The sequence below is a fragment of the Paroedura picta genome, chromosome 3 (genome assembly GCF_049243985.1).
Source record: "Paroedura picta isolate Pp20150507F chromosome 3, Ppicta_v3.0, whole genome shotgun sequence".
Classification (NCBI taxonomy): Eukaryota; Metazoa; Chordata; class Lepidosauria; order Squamata; family Gekkonidae; genus Paroedura; species Paroedura picta.
The window spans coordinates 96,765,902-96,785,906 of NC_135371.1; the positions used below are offsets into that span (position 1 = coordinate 96,765,902).

Sequence of the window (20,005 nt, forward strand, 5' to 3'; positions counted from 1 at the left end):
GTGGGCTGCCATGCATACGCGTTTGCGTGTGGGCTGCCGCGCATGGGCGGCAGCCGGATCGCCCTCCCCCCCACCAGTCTGCAGCCTAATAAAGGTTGCAAACCACTATTTTAGGATACTGAGATATTCTGCTTTAGGATCTTTTGTCATCTCTTCTCTGGTGTGCAGCCTGACCTTGTTTTGAAGACCGGACTTTCTATTTTAAGCATAACATTATCCCGTAAAAGTGAAATGAATCGTTCAATCTCTGCATGTTGTTCATTGTTTTTTCTCCCTCTGTGTGTATAATCTACAGTTAAAGCTAGGGAACTCTGATGTTGAATTGGGTGTTCGTTCTCCTGCCGTGAAAGGCTATGTAAACAAAGCTAGTTCTAATTTCTTAACTCTTCCCCTTGTATTCAGAAAAGAGATTTCCACCAGGTTTCTTTAATCAATATGTTTTGGTGATGGCAGGATATGTTTGTGTTGGCCATATAAGCTTGCCTGGGTAAGGAAACCCTTACTAAAGCAAACACAAGTACGCTCGACCCTCCCAATGACTTCAGGCAGGTTTATTTTGTTTCCAGAAGGGCCCTGAGACTAGAATAGCCAAGTGTTCAGCCTGTTGGGAAGATCCATTTTGAGGTGTGGTGACTGGCAGGTTTTGCTGCAAACAGATTGTTTGGGAGACTCCCTGAGACTGGGATGGAAAAACGAGTCTATTAAAATGGATGGATTTAAAATGCAAGGCCATAAATAACTTTGTAGTCCAGCTGTTATTTGAGTAATTTCTCTGTAGTTTTATATAGCTGTTTGCAATTTGAAAGGCTGAGACATGTAAAGGCAAAACAGGCAGTTTGCAAGCATGGGGTTCAGGAAATGTCTAGCGCACCTTCACACACTTCCCAGTTTTGGCTCCTGTGCTGCATAATGCTGTCATGAACTAGTCAGGGACTATAGCTTGACATTTCCCTGAAACCCGAATAGAACATTTTGCTGGAGACTGCACAGGGGGATGGCTAGAAATCATGACTAGGGAATGAAAAGGGAGAGGCTTTAAATATGAAGGCAGTGATGGCAGACCCCAAGGTTTTACTGAGAGTATAAAAATGCCATAATATGCGGTAACACTGAGAAGCCAAGAGCCAGAAAAACAAGCTGAAATTAGGCAGCTAAAAGCCAGCAGCTGCCCAATCCATTCCAACATTCCAGAATGCCTTGTGCAATATTTTAAAACAGGCTACCAGACTCTTTTTGCGTACCTTTTTAATTTAATTTGCTAACTTTCAAATCCCATTGAACTCTGATCTCCCTCCTTATTTTCTACCCTGTATATCTATTATCACGATGACTGGCAAACGTAAAGTTAGTTGGCCTCAGTCTTCCTTCTGCCTGAACTCTGCTTAACAGGCCTCCCGAGGCTCTCTGCAGATGTTTGTGGTTTGCAAGCCAGTGGGAACCGCCCGAGCCGAATTTCCTTGCCTTCTAGCAGCAAACGTCAATCTGGCGAGAGTGCTCATCTGGCAAAAGGTTTCTGGAGTCCTGAGCTTAAGGTCTGCTGGGTCAAGCAGCTCAGCGGATAATTTGCTGACACGCAGCTGTGCCAGTGTCCCATTATACGGCACTGTGTGAGAACTTCATTTTTCTCTGTTGAAATCCAAAGTCAATGTAACTGCTGGATGCAGTGACTCTACTGAGTGGGGTTCTGTGTATACACAGACATTTTTCACACAAGGAGGGCAGAGTCTAGCGTGGAGTATGCCTTAGGCAAGCATACAAGTACATATGTAACTCAGCCAGAAATGAGACACCCATAAGCTGTTGCACATACTTTCACATAGTGTAGTCATGCTACTTGTTATTAAAGGGTATTGTTAGCAAGAATTACCTCCCATCATTATGACTAGCAGGGTGTATACAGAGTTGTATTGAACTTTCCCTGCTATTAGAGGGTGGGCCACGTTTTGTCAGAATCAGTGAGGAAGTTTTGCATTTTATACCAAGTGGCCCTTAAATCCCATAAAATGATAGGCAGTGCGTTCTAGTGGTTATAGGTTCAGATTCACTTCTGCCATTCAGAATAGTCTGTTTCACAGCTGTTTTGAGAAAGAGTAAATGGGAGTGAAAAACTGTTTGGGATATAGTTCTTTATCTTCCTGTCATAGCAAATGGCAAGTGTACAGGAGAAAGAATACTAGGTAAGGGTTAAATTCTTGGCCCTTTCAACTTTCTAACAGTTTGTGGCCTTACATCCTGGGTGGGAGCCTTTAATGGCCTCATTTCAGGTTCTATTCCCATTTCTTAGTGCATCTCAGGGTGTGACAGGAAATGTGTGCACAATCTGTGATTGTTTTTTTCTTGATTTTCTCTGGGGAGCTCCACTTTGGGTTAAAACTAGCCAGTATGCTGACTGCAAAGATTTTCATCCATGTCCAACAGTGCTATTTTAAGCTGTGCTACATCCTTCCAAGTCTGTTGGGTCTTGCATAGTTTGCAAGACTATAATATTTCATAGAAGTTTGATACATTTAAGGAAAGGACTTCCTTGGTTGACTGTTCTGGGCTTCTTGGGCATTTGTTTTGCAGCCTCGCAGTTCCTGTCTGCCGGTTGTGTTTGGGATGAGTTTCAGCTCCTTTTTGACATGCCCTTCAGCAAACCTGTACAGTGATCACTGGGTATGTGGGGAGTGGTCTTTAGGGAAGTTCTCTATCAGTATGAGATGAAAATCTGTCCCTATCTCATAAAATGGGAAGGAGACATATAGAGCTCCCTTGGAGTAAAGATGGGATAAAAAATGTAGTTGATGTAGTGTGGATGGACCAATAAAACTGTTGATGAACCTGTTTCTGGTGTTTTTAAACTATCCCTATGACTTGGAATGATGAAGTCAGACTTTGCTGTTGGTCATGCTAGACGTTCCTTTTGGAATTATCAGAAGGATATTTTAAATAGTGTATGTGTGGCAGTTGGTTGGTTTGCCCAGCCAAATGTAACTTTTAACTGTCTCAAGCTGCTTTTCTCATCCACATTGTGATGCTGGCATTACATTTTTATTTACATATTTTTAAAAAATGTTTGTAATCCACTTTTAAGGACTTCAAGGCAGTGAACTATTAAAAAGTTTTTAAAAGTCTACTTCTATGGCTCTATTCAGAGTGTGAATATATGCACACATATACCTAACCTATGCATATGTGCATACATACACACACACACACACACACACACTCAGAGGTACATGCACACATACATACACATATATAAAAACAAACAAGAAGGATAGGCAGTAAGTGTACACCAGATAGAACAGAAAAGTCTTCACCTTCAGGTGAAAGACAATGATTAAGAGGAGCAGAGCAATCTCACAGAGGAGGGAAGTTCATAAATTTGGTGCCACAACAAAGAAAACACTTTCTTTGATTGCCTCCTCTTCTGGCCTGAGATGCAAGGATAGCTGAAGCAGACTCTTGAAGGAGATTGTCCTGTAGGCTTATATGGGAGTAAGCAGTCCTTAAGGTATGCAGGTCCTAGGTCTTATAGGGCTTTAAAGGTTAATGTCAATACCTTGAATTTGTCTGGATAGGAGCCAGCTCATATGAAGCACAACTGGAGTGATTAAGTTCTCTATGACCAGATCTCATTCTCACTGCTGTAGTTTTTGGACACTCTTCAAGGGCAACCCCACCTAGAGTTCATTGCAGCATTCTAATCTGGATATTGCGAGGATATGTTCCTATAGCAGGAACTCGGGAAAGGCCACGATTGGTTCTCCAGCCAATGCTGGTGGAAGGTACACTGATCACGGTTGCCACCTATTATCTACTGAGCTTCTCCAGAAGCCAGATGGAGTTAATTGTGATTTTTTCCTGGGATTATATCAACCTTTTAGAAAGCCGTTTCCAGTCCTCTTCACCTGAATACTATTCCTCTTTTGTCTGGGTTGGTAAGGACAATGGATGGTGGCAAAATAAGGCTCTCCATCCCCAGTCAACAAAACACAGTCCTTTTCCACTTGCAGCTAGGCCTACAGAAGCAGGACTAAACAACTGTGAAATTACAGCAAGGAGAATGTATAGGGGATGGCATTACAACCAAGAAACAGTTTTATTTTGTTGTCTACCCAGCAGATTAATTTATTGCCTTGTGTGCTCCCTTATTTCTCTCTCCTTAGATCCTAAAACATCTGAAACAGAAGATGACATCTGTGCAGAGTGGGAGATAAAAACCATCACTAGTGCACTGAAGACATACTTGAGGTAAGTTTAGGAGTTATCCTGTGATCTGTCCATTTTCTTTTCCTTTTTGTTCCTGGCATCTCCAGTGTAGTAAAATTTATAGATGTACCCGATACGTTTCCATGTTTAGAGTTTACTTTACTAGCTGACTCTGTTAATACTTGTGTAATAACTGTAGGATTTAGGGTGGAACTACATTTTACAAAAGAAATGTTAAGTCCCCAGGCCTTCATATCGCTAGCAATGCTAATTGTGGTGAGTGCCGAATTGTTCTTGGATCTACTGATTCTGACTCTTTACTGATTTTTTTTCTCCCTAACCTAAGCTCCAAACGCATAAGACCATAAGAGGTGTCCTGTCAGATCAGACTAGTGGTTCATTTAGTTGGTTTAGTCCAGCATTCTGTTTGACGTAGTGGCCAACCAGTTGTCCTGAGTGGGCAACAAACATATTGAGAAGGCTCCCCCATTGTGTAGCCTCCTGGTACTAGTATTCAGAGATTTACTGCTTCTAGATTTAGAGGCTCTCCTTGTTCATCATGACTAGTAGCCACTGACAGACCCCGCCACAAACCTGTTTAATCCTCTTTCAAAGCCAACCTTCCCATCTAACATCCACTCTCAGTGAATTTAATAGTTGCTGTATAGATGAAGTATGCCCTGTTGTCCATCATGAACCTGTTCCTCACCTCTATCACTGGGTGCCCTCGGGTTGGAGTGTTAAATGAAGAAAAAGCTCTATCTACTCTCTCTGACTTCTGCATCATTTATACGTATCCAGACTCTTTCAACTTTCTTTATAAAAAAGGTGCTCTAAGGGCAAAAAAAGACTAGATGCCTTTCGGGTGAGAAACAACAGGCATAGAAAGGGTTATGTACCTACCAATGTGCAACCACACCCTGGCCTTACTTTGAGATTAATCAGCAAGCATATATCTGGGAAATACATGCTTGCTAGTGGAACATGTGGTCCCACCCTTAATCATTGCTACCCGGACTGTACTACAGTACAGGCTTAATCTTGCAGAAACTCCTTACAATATATTGTAATAATTTATGACCGACTTGATTATGATTTAATCCTTACTGTGTCACTGAAGGCACTTTGCATTCTTGCAGTCTATTCTCCAGCACATTTTGATCTCTTATGATGGGGCAGTGGTTCCCGGTCCCCCTCCCCACTACTTTCCTAGCAGAGTCAGACCTCACTTGACATTTCAGCATTGCGCTCTTGTGTGGCTGAATTTTAAAGTGTCAGGACAAGATTGCTATGAAATGTGGGATAGCTTGCAAACAAAGCAAGAATGGTGAGTGTCACTTAGTGGGATTCCAACCCAGGAAACTGCAGAGGATCACGTAATGCCAGAAGCATACTGTTTCCTTTGGCACTTTCTCAACACAATGAAATTTGTTACTATTAATCATGCAGCAATAAAGATAAAGGGAGGATTTATTTGGCAGCAGGTTGCAAACCACAAACATGATGAGGGAGACCCAATCCCAACACCAGTTCACTTCCTTTTTTTTTATGCTGCTCTCCCCCAAGCTTTGGCAGGCATTACAAAGGCTGGTATTTAACTATCCAGGAAGATGCAGTAGGCAGTTTTGACCTAACAATGTGTATCAGTTAATTTGTTGTTAGTGTTATGATGAATCATATCAATCATATTCATTATTTTTTAAAATTATTTTAATTACTAGAAATAAAGCCCCCTGTAGTTTTAATACAGCGGGCGCTAGAGCCGCCCCCCCCCCCCCAGCAGCAGCCATGGTTATGCTTCTCCTGGCGGCTCCAGCAGCCAGGAGAAGGCGGTCCCCCCCCCCAGTGCCAGCGAGCTGGAGCCATCTCCCGACCGCTGGAGCGGCCGGGAGAAGACAGCGTGCCCCCCCCTCCGCCAGGGATCTTCAGCTTTCTCCTGGCCGTTGGAGCAGCCTCCAACGGCCGGGAGAAGGTGGCACGGCCCCCACATACTTGCTCCTTTCCAGTTGGGAGGGTGTGCGGCTGGAAAGGAGCAGGGCCGCCGCATCGAAGACGCAGCGTCCCTACTCCTTTCCCCGCATCGACGCACAGTATATGGCAGCCAAGGAGGCAATGGGGAGGCGCGCTTTGCGCGCCTCCTCATTGCCTCCTTGGTCCAGGATTGACACTCGGAGGGGCGAATCAGGAGCCGCTTCGCAGCTCCTGATTCGCCCCTCCGAGTTTTTATCCCAGACAGAGCCCGCCCTAACTCCTCCCAACTTGCCCTTACTCCTTTATTTAATCCGTTCCACAGGAGCGGATTAAAGATAATTAATAAATAACAGACAATCAACAGAAACGCCCCACCAAAAACAAAATTCACCGCATAATTAATCATTATGATTCATTAACCATGAACATTTTTATGTTGTGAACTGTCCCGAACCCATCCATGGGGAGGGGATGGCATACAAATTGAATGAATGAATGAATGAATGAATGAATGAATGAAATTACCATGGTTTTCCTTTCTGTGGATGCTTTTCAAAGACAGTGAGAACTAGCACTAAATTAAACTTTTCACAGCAGCTTTAGTTGGTTTGATGATAAATAGGACAGAGGTGGTCCCAATACTGTGAAGAAATAACAAAGAGCCCTAGAATTAAATCAGACCACAAAAAAGTATGCTGCTGTGCTCCCTGTGGACAGTCAGTTGAGTGTATGGAAGTAGGAGGCAGGGACAGTTGGCTCATTTAGCGAATGTGTGGGACTGTGTGAGGTTCTGTCTCTATCGTTAAACAGCTTCTGAGCATCTTTGGAACAATGTATTCTGTAGGCAAATTAGTAAATGGCTCATTTAATGAGTAGAAAACTTCAGGTAAGTGTTCCAGAGTGGGTGATATTCTCATTAAGCCTTGGTCCACCCTCTGCCCTGATTTATGTGCCCTCAGTGGGAAGATAGGAACACTTACATGTGTGAACCAATCATTCTGCTATTGCTCCTCCTAGTCTTCCTGCATATGGGGAAAGGACAAAATGTATAAGTGTACTCCAACTAGGTAACTGTTTCCAAACTCAGGTAAAGAAAAGAAAACGAGATGCTTCACTAAAATCTTGTTTTTACTATATGTTAAGTACATGCCTTTTTGTTAAACTTTTATTCTCTTGGTATAAAATGGAAACAGACCTACAATAATGCCTGGTTAATTTGGTATTTTCTCCAGATGTCATAAATGAGGACTGAAGGGATAATAATAAGCTGACCAACGGTGTAATTGATATTTTTATGTACTTATATGTATTTTAACTCTGTTTTAAATTGTTTTAATGATATGTGTTTTGGCAGAGATTGATTTTAATGATTTTAAACTTTAATTTTACCATGCATGTTTTAATATAGTATTTATTTATTTAATTTATAGCCTGCCTTCCTCCTAGGACTCAAGGCGGGTTACATATAAAAATATTCCCATAAAACCCAACTCTAAAGATAGCATTAATCCCAAAAATATTGGGATGGCAGGATCCCGCCTATGACCCACAGTCATCTAACAAGGGTGCACTAGCCTGAGGGGGGCCCATTGGTCTTGCTAACCCAGCCTTGGTGGAAGAGCTCTGTTTTACAGGCCCTATGGAACTTTGTCAGCTCCTCAGCTCTCTTGGGAGCTCATCCCACCAGGTCGAGGCCAGCTGTGTATCTCTCTGGGGCCTGAGACCACTAATAGATTAGTGCCCACAGAGTGGAGTGACCTGCAGGGGGCACAAGCAGACAAGTGGTCCCTCAAGCTGTGGATTGCCTTAAAGGTCAAAACCAGAACCTTGAACTTGATCTGGGTCAGAACTGGTAACCAATGCAGTTGCCTCAGTACTGGCTGGATATGGGTCCTCCAAGATGAACCAATAAGGACCCTAGCAGCTGCATTCTGCACCAGCTGGAGTTCCCCAGTCAAGGACAAAGGCAGGCCAGCGCAGAGCAAGTTACAGAAGTCCAGTCTAGAGGGGACTATCACCTCTAGACTGTTTTAAATTGTTAGCTACCTTGGTAGCCCTTGTGAGGTGGAATATAAATTTTGTAAATGACAATAACAATCATTATAATTGAAAGAAACAGAATGACTCATTCTAACTGCACAAGAGCAGGCACTTGAATCTAATAGTGTGAAACCAAGATTAAGAAGATCAGTGATAACAGCAAATGTTGACTTTGCAAGACAAAGGATGAAACAGTTGACCAAATGATCAGTGCCTGCAGCAAAATTGCTCAAACGAACTATAAAGAACATCTACTTTGCAAGAAGTATGGCCTACTATCAGCCGTAAATTCATAGGAGCACAAACCATACGACTTCATGAAGAATTATGAAACAAAGATTCTTTGGGACCGCTGATTGCAAAGGGATAAACACCTGGAGCATAACAACCCTGCTATCACAATTGTAGGAAAAATGAGAAATAGAGTTTGGATAATTGACACTGTATTCCCAGAAGACAGCATACTAGAAAAGAAAGTATAGGAGAAGATCTAATAGAATTAGCTCACCTCTGAGAAAAGAAGGTTACCATCATGCCAATTATCATTGGAGCCCGAGGAGCAGCACTTAGAAGCCTCACATAACACCTAGACATTCTGGGCATTCAGCAAGTAACACTAGCTCAGATCCCAAAGAGAGTTGCCTGGAACACCAAGAATCCGGTGAAGATACCCCTATAGTTCTCAAGAATTTTGTTAGATCTCAAATAGCATCTACCACTCAAAGATTGATGATGATGATGATGATGATGATGATGATGATGATGATGATGATAATGATAATCCATCGACCCGCGCTTCCTGACCGCCGCTGAACAAGACTGGCCCTGGTCACAGCCAGCCTACCATCCCCAGACTCTGCTGCAGCTGCCCACATCTCAACGCCGCGGGTCCCTGCCGCAGCCGCCGGGGAACAAGGAAAGGAGAGGAAAAGAAGGAAAGGAACACTAACATAATCTAATAAGGAAGAAAGAGAAGTACCAAACCCTCGGGGGGGGGGCCCTATAAGGAGGAGGAGGAAGACACAAACAATCGGACATTAATTTAATTAACCAATTCCAGAAAAAGGGGGGGGGGGAATTGTCACGGGGCTACTACAGACTCTGCGAGGGGGAGGGGGGGAGAAGAATACAAACGAGCATAACTTGTACCCAGAAGGGGGAAGGGCATCAAACAACTAATAGAAATTAAGTGGGAAAAATTGAGCGGGACAATTGAGCGGGAAGAAAATCAAACGGAGAGGGAAAAGATCACAAACGGAGATAACTCCGTTCCAAGAAGGGGGAAGGGACGGCAAACAAACTACCAGAAACTGGGCGGGAACAAATCGGGCGGGAAGAAAAACCAAGCGGGGAAACTGTAAACAGAAAACGGAGGGGGGGAGGGTAAGGGGGAAGAGAGCGGGGGAGAAAGAAAGACAAGACACCAACCAAACTACCAACAACTGGAAAAAAATCAGGAAGCAACATTGTGATGTGCACAGAAAAGAGGGGAAGGGGAAAGAAGGGAAAAAGGGGAGGGGGGAGGGGAGAAGGGGAGGGGGGGAAAGAAGGAAAAAAAACGGGAAGGGAAGGAGAAAGCGAGAGGAGAAAGGACTGAAATAAAGAAAAGGGGAGGGGGGAAGGGGAGGGGGAGGGGGGAGGGGAGGGGGGGAAAGAAAAAAAAACGGGAAGGGAAGGAGAAAGTGAGAGGAGAAAGGACTGAAATAAAGAAAAGGGGAGAGGGAGGGGAGAAGGGGAGGGGGGAAAGAAGAAAAAAAACGGGAAGGGAAGGAGAAAGTGAGAGGAGAAAGGACTGAAATAAAGAAAAGGAGAGGGGAGAGGGAGAAAGGAAATACTCCAAAATCAAAAAAGAGGAGGAATCAAGAGGGAGTCAAAGATAGCCCAACCTTCACCAGCTACCAACCCACACCTGACTTATCCCCACCCCCCTACCCAGCCAAACCAAATTAAATCAACATATCCACCCACCAATCAGCCAAAACAATAAACCCAACACAATTAAACACCATCAACTGACCTACCCCAAACCCACCCAAAAAAATTAATTCTACCAATTAAACAACTAATCCCCACCCCAAACAACTGATTCTACCCCAAAACCACCCAAATAATCAATCCTACTAATTAAACAAGCAATCACCATCAATTGAACACCCAACCCAGCCTGAGGAAATTAGCTCAATCAACCAATTAGCCCAACTTACCAACCAACCCAATAACTTGCCCCCCACTTACCAAACAACCCTACCATCCAACTGAACCACACCCAATTCATAAACCTCAGTCCCAACCCAACATGAAATAACACACAGATCACTCATACACCACACACCCCTGGATTGGGCAACCCTGAGGTGCCACAATAGGCGATCGGGACTACCCCTCCAGGCTCCCACAACGATACACATCCTACACCCAACACATAACTACACAAGCGGAACTGGGAAGCCCTGAGAGGCTGTAATTAGCGATCAGGGCCAACCTCCCACAGATACACAACTCACACACACAAAGACAGAACCGGGGTTTAACAATCAACCCCAGCCAAACCACTGAACCAAGAATTGAACCAACAGTGTCCATAGAGCTCACAATGCCTAACAAATCTGAGGAAGGAGGAAAAGCAGGGGCCATGATAGGGTCAGGGATCCCAATAATAAGGGGCAAAGGCAGGGACAGCGGATGGCGGAGGTACATCAAACCAAGGGGGCCGAAAACCAACCATACTCAGGCCCCCTCCAGACTCCGCCCCATCCCTCGTGACACTAGGGTGGAGGCAAAGGTAAACAACCCGCCTCTGACACTGGTGCTGTGCAACGCCAGGTCAATAAACAACAAAACCTCTACGCTGCAAAACTACTTTGCAGAGCAAAGAGCAGACCTGGCATGCTTGACAGAAACCTGGACCAGGGAGGGGGAGACAGTTGCCCTCAAAGACCTAGCCCCTGCTGGGTTCTCTGTCCTCCACCAGTCCCGGACAGCGGGGCGGGGAGGAGGGGTGGCAATCCTAACCCGAGAGGCTTTCTCCTTTAGAGCCCTCCCTGCGCCGTCAATACCAGGCATTGAATGTGTTGGCCTCGGATGGGGATCAACCGAGAGCGTGGCCATCTGGTTAGTGTACCGCGCCCCCAATGCACCACCAGACGCCCTGCCTGCCCTGCTAGAGGCGGTGGCGGCCTGGACGCTACAGTTCTCCAGTCTACTAGTCCTGGGGGACTTTAACGTCCATGCTGAGCTACCGTCCTCTAGAACTGGACAGGACCTAGTGTCAACCATGGCAACACTGGGGCTCTCGCAATTTGTTGTTGGCCCCACCCATCAAGCAGGCCACACCCTGGACCTTATTTTCGGCGTAGGTTTGGATGTGGATCTGGTCACAACAACAGCCGTGCCATGGTCAGACCACTATGCTCTAAAGGCTCGGCTAAGGCTTCCACCACCTCCTCAGTTGGGCGCCGAGCAAATTTTAGCTCGCCCGCGGAGACTTATGGATCCAATAGGATTCCTGAACACTCTGCGGGAACCAATGCCTCCCGGCACTTCTCTCAATGGCCTGGTCAGTGACTGGCATGACAGACTGCTGACTGCCATTGATGAGATAGCTCCCCGACGCCCTCTCCGGCCCCGTCTCAAGCGGGCCCCCTGGTACACCGAGGAGCTTCGCGACAAGAAACGGGAACTGAGACGGCTAGAGCGAGTTTGGAGGAAGACTCGTGACGAAGCCTCGAGAACATCTTATAGAATGCAGATGAAAGCCTATGAGATGGCGGTGAAGTCAGTAAAACGCAATTTTTACTCGGCTACCATCGCATCTGCAGACTCACGCCCAGCTCAATTGTTTAAGGTAGTTCGATCCCTCACTGCCCTGATTGAAGGGCAACAAAACAGTAGCCAATTGGACATCAGCTGTGAGGCATTTGCGAGTCATTTTGCAGACAAAATCTCGACACTCCGCCACGACCTCCCTCCAACCTTAGATACAAAAAGTGAACTAGAGGCCCCTTGGCCATCTTTGGAGAAAACTATGAGTAACTTCAGACGACTCACGCTGGCCGAAGTGGACAGGATACTAGCGACAACAAGACCAACTACATGCCCACTAGACCCTTGCCCATCCTGGCTCTTAAAAACAGCCGGCATAAGAATAAAGGGCCCCCTCCGGGAGATAATCAACCTATCTCTCACAACAGGAGAATTCCCGGAGGGTTTGAAAGAGGCTGTGGTACGTCCACTGTTGAAAAAAACATCTCTAAATCCACAAGAGCCTAACAACTACAGGCCCGTCTCACACCTAGCATTTCTGGGCAAGACGATAGAAAGGGCAGTCGCAAACCAACTGACGGAGTACCTGGAAGAAGCTTCGGTCCTAGACCCATCCCAGTCTGGCTTCCGGCCTGGCCATGGGGTAGAGACAGCGCTAGTCGCCCTGACGGACGACCTCCGTCGCCAGTTAAATCGAGGCGGGTCGGCACTGCTGATATTATTAGACCTCTCAGCAGCGTTCGACACAGTCGATCACGAGCTTCTAGCTCGCCGCCTCATCGATGCTGGAATACAAGGGACAGCCCTTCAATGGCTGATCTCCTTCCTCCAGGATCGTGGACAGAGGGTTGCAATAGGAGAGAAAACATCAGGCCGCCGGCAACTTACTTGTGGAGTCCCACAAGGAGCGGTCCTCTCTCCTATCCTATTTAACATCTTCATGCGCCCTCTCGCACAACTGGTACGGAAGTTTGGGCTGGGTTGCCACCAATATGCAGACGACACCCAGCTCTTCCTCCTGATGGATGGCCGCCCTGACTCTCCCCCAGAAGCATTAGCCAGCTGCCTGGAAGCAGTGACGAGATGGCTCAAGCAGAGTCGTCTGAAGCTCAATCCTTCAAAGACGGAGGTCCTGTGGCTGGGTAGGAAGGGCCCATGCGAGGAAGCGCGCCTGCCTACCCTGGATGGCGTGCAGCTCTCTACGGCTCACTCCGCCAGGAACCTAGGCGTGATTCTGGACGCCTCCCTCACAATGGAGGCCCAGATCACAAAGGTAGCGCGGCTGGCATTCTACCATCTCCGCCAAGCCAAACTACTAGCGCCCTACCTGGCCCCGGAACACCTAGCCACAGTGATCCATGCGACGGTCACCTCTAGACTGGACTTTTGTAACTCGCTCTACGCAGGCCTGCCCTCAGCCCTGACCCGGAAACTACAACTGGTTCAAAATGCAGCAGCCAGGATCCTCACAGCAACACCGTGGAGGTCTCATATCCGGCCTATTCTCCACCAGCTGCAATGGTTACCAGTTGAATTCCGGATCAGACTAAAGGTTCTGGTTATTACCTTCAAGGCCATACGCGGTCAGGGCCCAGTGTACCTGAGGGACCGCCTCCCCGCCTATGCCCCCAAAAGAGCTCTGCGCTCTACTACCACCAACCAGCTAAGGATCCCTGGCCCTAAAGAAGTCCGTCTGGTCTCGACCAGGGCCAGAGCATTCTCTGTTCTGGCCCCTACCTGGTGGAACGAGCTCCCAGAAGAGATCAGGGCCCTGACGGAGCTTAAACAGTTCCGCAGGGCCTGCAAAAAGGAGCTCCTCCACCAGGCATTTGGCTGAGACCAGACGTAATCAACAGCGACCAAGGGCCCCTGCTCCCCCCCCACCCCCCCTCAGAATTCAATAAATAAACCACCCCCCTCAGAATCCCAGCAATAAGCCCTGGACCTGTTTGTAGTACTATATTGTTATACCGTTATATTGTGCTGTTATTTTTGGTTACAATTATTAGTTATCAGTTATACATGTTACAGACTGTTTTATGTATTGTTCTCTGTTATGATGTAAACCGCCCTGAGCCTCCAGGGAGGGCGGTATATAAGTATGATAAATAAATAAATAAATAAATAAATAAATAATAATCAGCTGAGGTTTAAGGATCCTTGTCATAAATTTAGGTCATTTTACCAGTAACAATCTGATACTGCTTGACTATTTTCTTTTTCTTTTCTTATTCAGCTGTCCTATACTAGAATTAAGTTTTCTTGACCAAATGAAGTGGGAATATATCTTTACAGGGAAAATTGTCATCTTGTTTTCAGGATAATTTCTTACACTTCTTTTAGAAGTATTTTCAGGATATGTTTGTTTAAACATGTGAATTTTTTAGGAGCACTTGTCCTGCTACTTTTGAAATTTTTCTTGATTTTAATTAAATGGAAATGGGGAATTTAAGTCTTCCCTCACTCTGATATTGTGCTCTTTGTGCTGAGAGCAGGAAGCTAGATGAGTTGGTAGTGTTTAGGTGTGCCCTATATGATTAAGAAGGATTTATGGTAGTGGCAGCCTCCCAAATGCATTTCAGCCATTCTGTCATCTCTTTTATTGCTCTGACTTGTCTCCTCTTTACCCTCTGTATCCCAGGATGCTCCCAGGGCCACTCATGATGTATCAGTTTCAAAGAAGCTTCATCAAGGCAGCAAGTAAGTATTTCCCCACAGCTTCTCAGAGGAGACAATGGAATGCCTGAATGTAACTTCATAGCCCCTTGAAATCCATTGGCAGCTTTTAAAGGAGCTGCTGCAAGCAGGAATGGAATTGTAATTGCAAGAGAGCATATTTCTTGTGTGCGTCCTACAATATAAATGTTCTACAATATTGAAGAAGAGTTCACATGTCAAATGTATAGGAGCAGTTACTCTTCAACTGCCTGGATTGCTGCAGTCAGCAAACAATATTTGTTTATTGAAGTGTGACTGCATGATTTGAAAAAGAGGTGGAGATGCTGAGAACTTCTGAGATCACATTTGCCAGCCAAACATGCTACTTTTGACTGCCACCTGTGCTCTAGATCTCTTAATTTTGTGTGGTAAGGCAAAAGCCAACACTTTATTGTTGTTAGGTGTAAAGTCATGTCCGACCCATCGCAACCCCATGGACAATGATCCTCCAGGCCTTCCTGTCCTCTACCATTCCCCGGAGTCCATTTAAGTTCACTGCTTCAGTGACTCCATCCAGCCACCTCATTCTCTGTCGTCTCCTTCTTCTTTTGCCCTCAATCGCTCCCAGCATTAGCCTCTTCTCCAGGGGGGTCCTTCCTTCTCACAAGGTGGCCAAAGTATTTGAATTTCATCTTCAGGATCTGGCCTTCTTTTTTTTTTTTTTTTTTTTTTTTTTTGAATTTTTAAGATAACACTGCTCAAAAGACAGTTTTATTTCTCAGAACATCAATTAAAGCTATCCAACAATCTTTTTAATTTTTTTTTTTTATTCAATCTTTGATTATTGACAATAGTTGTTCATGTTATAATTACATTTCTCATTTTCTCCCTCCCTCACTCCCCCCCCACCCTCCACCCTCCACCCTACCTGCCGTTTCCTTATAACTCTTTCAACCATGTACACAGCTTCTTGATCCCGCTCAAGGCTTTATTCTTACTCTCCCTGTTCCCAGTCGACCTCAACCAATGGAAATACTTTGTCCAATTACTATTTATCCTTTCCTTTTTCTCTTCCCATAAGGCCTCCCCTCTTAAACAGATCACAATTTCAGAGCTAACATCCTCATAGAGATACTGAAACCAGCTTTCCCATGTCCACTTTGATTTATCTTTCCATCCCCTAGCAACAGCGGCTTGTATTGCAAGTACCATGGCTTTATATAATTTGAGATCCTTTTTTTCCTTTAAATCATATCCCAAAATACCTGCAAACAACATATTTGCTTCTTTCACTATTGTAATTCCTAGAATATTTTCCATTTCCTGAATTATATTTCTCCAAAATCCAGAAACTTCGGTACACTCCCACCACATATGTATATAATATCCCTTATCCTTTCCACAGTGCCAACATTTTGGGGTCAGCCCTTTTATCATATACGCCAACTGGGCCGGCGTTCTATACCATTTCCAAATTAACTTTCTAGTCATTTCCTTATATTTGTCTAATTTTATCTGTTTGTTTCCCTTTATAATTTTATGTACTACTTGATCAGGCAATTGGATGTCCCTCTGCCATTTTATTTGAATCACACGTCCTATATAATCCTCATCGCTTACCATTAGCTTATATAACACCCCCACTACTCCTTTTTTTGCAGTTTCCATTCTTTGCATAATCCCCTTCATCCGACTATCCTTAGATAATATCCCTAAGCGTGAGAGTTTACTCATAGCCTCGTATAGTCCGTGGACCCTCAACCAATTCCTTTCCCCCAACAATTCCATACATTTTTCTTTTGATATCATTACTCCCGATTGGTCTAATAAATCCTTTACTCTATTCAACCCTTTCTTTTTTAAATTTTCCCACCATATAGGGTCATCTAGTTCTTGTAGTAATTCTACTGGTATCCATTTCACGAAGTCTGCTGACCATACTCCTTCCCATCTTTTCCAGGCTCTGAGGGCAATCGCCCTCGGCCCTGTTGTTTCTTTAGTTTCTAATGTTAAATTCTTTGTAAACACCCCCCATTTTCCTTTCCCCTTATTTACTTCGTTTTCTATCCTTACCCATTTTCTTTCTCTATTTATCTCCGCATCCAATAAATGTTTAATTTGAAATGCCTCAAAGTATCTCTCTAAATTTATTAGGCCCCATCCCAACTCCTCTTGTGGAATATAAATTAATTTTTGTTTAAACCTAGCTATTTTGCTTCCAAAAGTCCAATCCCTCAACTGTCTATTCCATTCCTTAGCTTGTATTCTTGGTATTTCTGATGGGAGTACCTGGTATAAATAGCTAAGCTTTGGAATTAAAAACATTTTAATTGCTCTAATTTTAGTTAATATATTCATTGTTTTAGACTTCCAAGCCTTCATGTTTCTGCGTATCTTCTTCCATATTTCCTGGTAGTTATTTTTTCCTATTTTGTTTATTCTTTTAAAAAATTTTATGCCTAAGTATTTTAACATTTTACATCCCTTTGGTATATCTGTTTCTTTCTCCACTAATATCTGATCCCCCTTAGGTATGTTAAAATATATAATTTCGGATTTCCCCATATTGACTCCTAACCCTGAATATTGTTCAAAGTCCTTTAATATTATCTTAATTTCCTTGGCTGCTGTTAGTGGATCTTTAAGTACCAGAAGAATATCGTCTGCAAAAAGATTAAGTTTGACCTCTTCCTGACCCACCTTATATCCTTCTATTCTAGGGGAGTTCCTTATTCTATCTGCCAAGATTTCTATAGCCATTACAAATAATAGGGGTGACAATGGGCAACCCTGCTTTACCCCCCTTGAGATTGGAAATTCTTTTGATCTGCCTCCATTTATCCATAGTGTTGCGATTCCTTGTTTATAAAGCTCTTTTACAGCTTCCAAGAAGCTCCCTTCTATTCCACTATCCCTTAGTGTTTCCCAGAGAAAATTATGTTCGACGGTATCGAAGGCTTTGAATATATCTAGTTTCAATAGTGCCAATTTCTTTTCTTTATGTTGCTGTTTATGTGCTAGTACATTTAAAATATTCCTTATTGGGTGAAAAATTTGTCTGTTTTTAATAAATCCATACTGGTCCTCCCCTATTATTTTTGGTAATATTTTTTCTAATCTGTTAGCTAAGACCTTGGCGAATATTTTGTAATCTTGATTCATCAAACTAATAGGCCTATATGAGCCAACATCTTTGGGATCCTTAGACTGCTTTAGTATCACCACCATCTCTACCTGTTTCCATGTATTGGATCTGGCCTTCTAAGGATCTGGCCTTCTAAGGAGCAGTCAGGGCTGATCTCCTCTAGGACCGGCCAGTTTGTTCGCCTTGCAGTCCAAGGGACTCACAGGAGTCTTCTCCAGCACCAGAGTTCAAAAGCCTCAATTCTTTGATGCTCGGCCTTCCTTATGCTCTAACTTTCACAGCCATACATTGCAACTAGGAAGACCATAGCTCTGACTAGACACACTTTAGTTGGCAAGGTGATGTCTCTGCTTTTTAGGATGCTGTCTAGATTTACCATAGCTTTCCTCCCCAGGAGCAAGCGTCTTTTAATTTCTTTGCTGCAGTCCCCATCTGCAATGATCTGTCACTACCTCCATTTCTTCCCCATCTATTTGCCAGGAATTGAGAGGGCCGGATGCCATGATCTTCGTTTTCTTTATGTTGAGTTTCAAGTCAACTTTTGCACTCTCCTCCTTGAACCGCATCAAAAGGCTCTTTAGTTCCTCTTTGCATTCTGCCATTATAGTGATATCATCTGCATATCTGAGGTTGTTGATATTTCTCCCTGCAATCTTGATCCCAATTTGTGACTCATCTAACCCCGCCTTTCTCATGATGTGCTCCGCATACAAGTTAAATAGGCAAGGCAACCATAAACAGTCTTGTCGAACTCTTAGCCACTTATTATGTCACGCAAATTTTTTTCTGCAAGAAGGTTCTATTCAAGCCTAACAGGCATGAATGGCTGAGCAGCCTATTGCTAAAACTTCCTAAAGAGGTTCCTGCCTCTTGCTGTATTGGTAGATGCATCTCCATTTAATCACTGCTGAACAAATTAGAATTCATGCTTTGAAGTTTGTAGGCATGTGTATTTTCACTAGAACAGGAGGCAGAAGGAGCATGTGGATTGTCAGGAATCAGCATTCAAGTTACAGTACTCAGGCCCATTCCGCACAACCAAAAAAGAAACGTGATCAGTGATGCATAGGCCAGCGCAACATTTTGTAGTGTCCTACCTTCATTTTACACTAGAGAGCCCTCCCACTTTTCTCTCTACCATCATAGCGTTTGTAGCATTCCTAGCGTTCCTCACCTCCTGAGGAGCGAGGAACACGCTACGAGCTTCCAGCGCCTCCCCCAGCTTGTGCCCGTCAATCACTCCTGACAACCGATCACCTAGTGCTTTAAATTCCGGCAGCTCGCTGTGAATTTTTTTTTTAATGACTTATGCCATGAAACGCGGATCAGTTTATTCCCATTGGTTGGGACATGTTTTTAAAGCATCCTGCAGCCTCGCAAATACCTATTCATCACTTCAGCTTCTTTGCCATTTTTTTAACTTGGGGAGACAGAAAACGTGGGAGGAGCGTAATCCAGGACATGTTTTTAAAGCATCCTGCTGCCTCGCAAACACCTATTCGTAGCTACAGCAAAACCCTGCTCCCAGAAATGAAGGGGGTGAAAGCGAAGGCGAGACATCTCCTTGTGTGACAACTACTGCCCTTGCCTCCTGGCTGCTTTTGGCAGCTGGCGGGATTTCCCCAGGGGGATTCACTTTTTGGATTATACTGCTCGCGGAAGATGTAGCGAGAGCAGCCCTGGGAGGAGGCAGGAGGCTGGCGATGTTGTATGAAACCCTGAAAATAAAGCGTCTGTCCCAGGTAATGAAGAGCCTCTTGTGGCGCAGAGTGGTAAGGCAGCCGTCTGAAAGCTTTGCCCATGAGGCTGGGAGTTCAATCCCAGCAGCCGGCTCAAGGTTGACTCAGCCTTCCATCCTTCCAAGGTCGGTAAAATGAGTACCCAGCTTGCTGGGGGGTAAACGGTCATGACTGGGGAAGGCACTGGCAAACCACCCCGTATTGAGTCTGCCATGAAAACGCTGGAGGGCGTCACCCCAAGGGTCAGACATGACTCGGTGCTTGCACAGGGGATACCTTTACCTTTACCTTTTCCCAGGTAATGATCTTGTTTTTTCCCCCTTGTGCAGAATGGCCCTCAATTTACACAGTGAGGAAGAGGGTTAAACAAAAAAGAAAACAGCATTCCCCAGCTCATCTCTAACACAATCAATCAGATGCATAGCAGTATTGTGGAGGCCAATTTGAAGCAATGAGAAATTCCATTGTAAGGTCTTGGAAGAGTCCTGTGTTCATT

The 20,005-nt window shown here is 44.6% G+C and overlaps 1 protein-coding gene across 7 annotated transcripts in view; it reads left to right on the top strand.

Moving 5' to 3' along the window:
- Positions 1-20,005, top strand: part of ARHGAP26 (Rho GTPase activating protein 26) — a 423,503-nt gene that overhangs the window by 238,574 nt on the left and 164,924 nt on the right. For all 7 annotated transcript variants that reach the window (XM_077326941.1, XM_077326940.1, XM_077326943.1 and 4 more), the window contains 2 exons: positions 4,152-4,236; positions 14,609-14,667. In XM_077326941.1, coding sequence (XP_077183056.1) covers positions 4,152-4,236; positions 14,609-14,667 — 144 coding nt within the window. The remainder of the gene's footprint in view (positions 1-4,151; positions 4,237-14,608; positions 14,668-20,005) is intronic.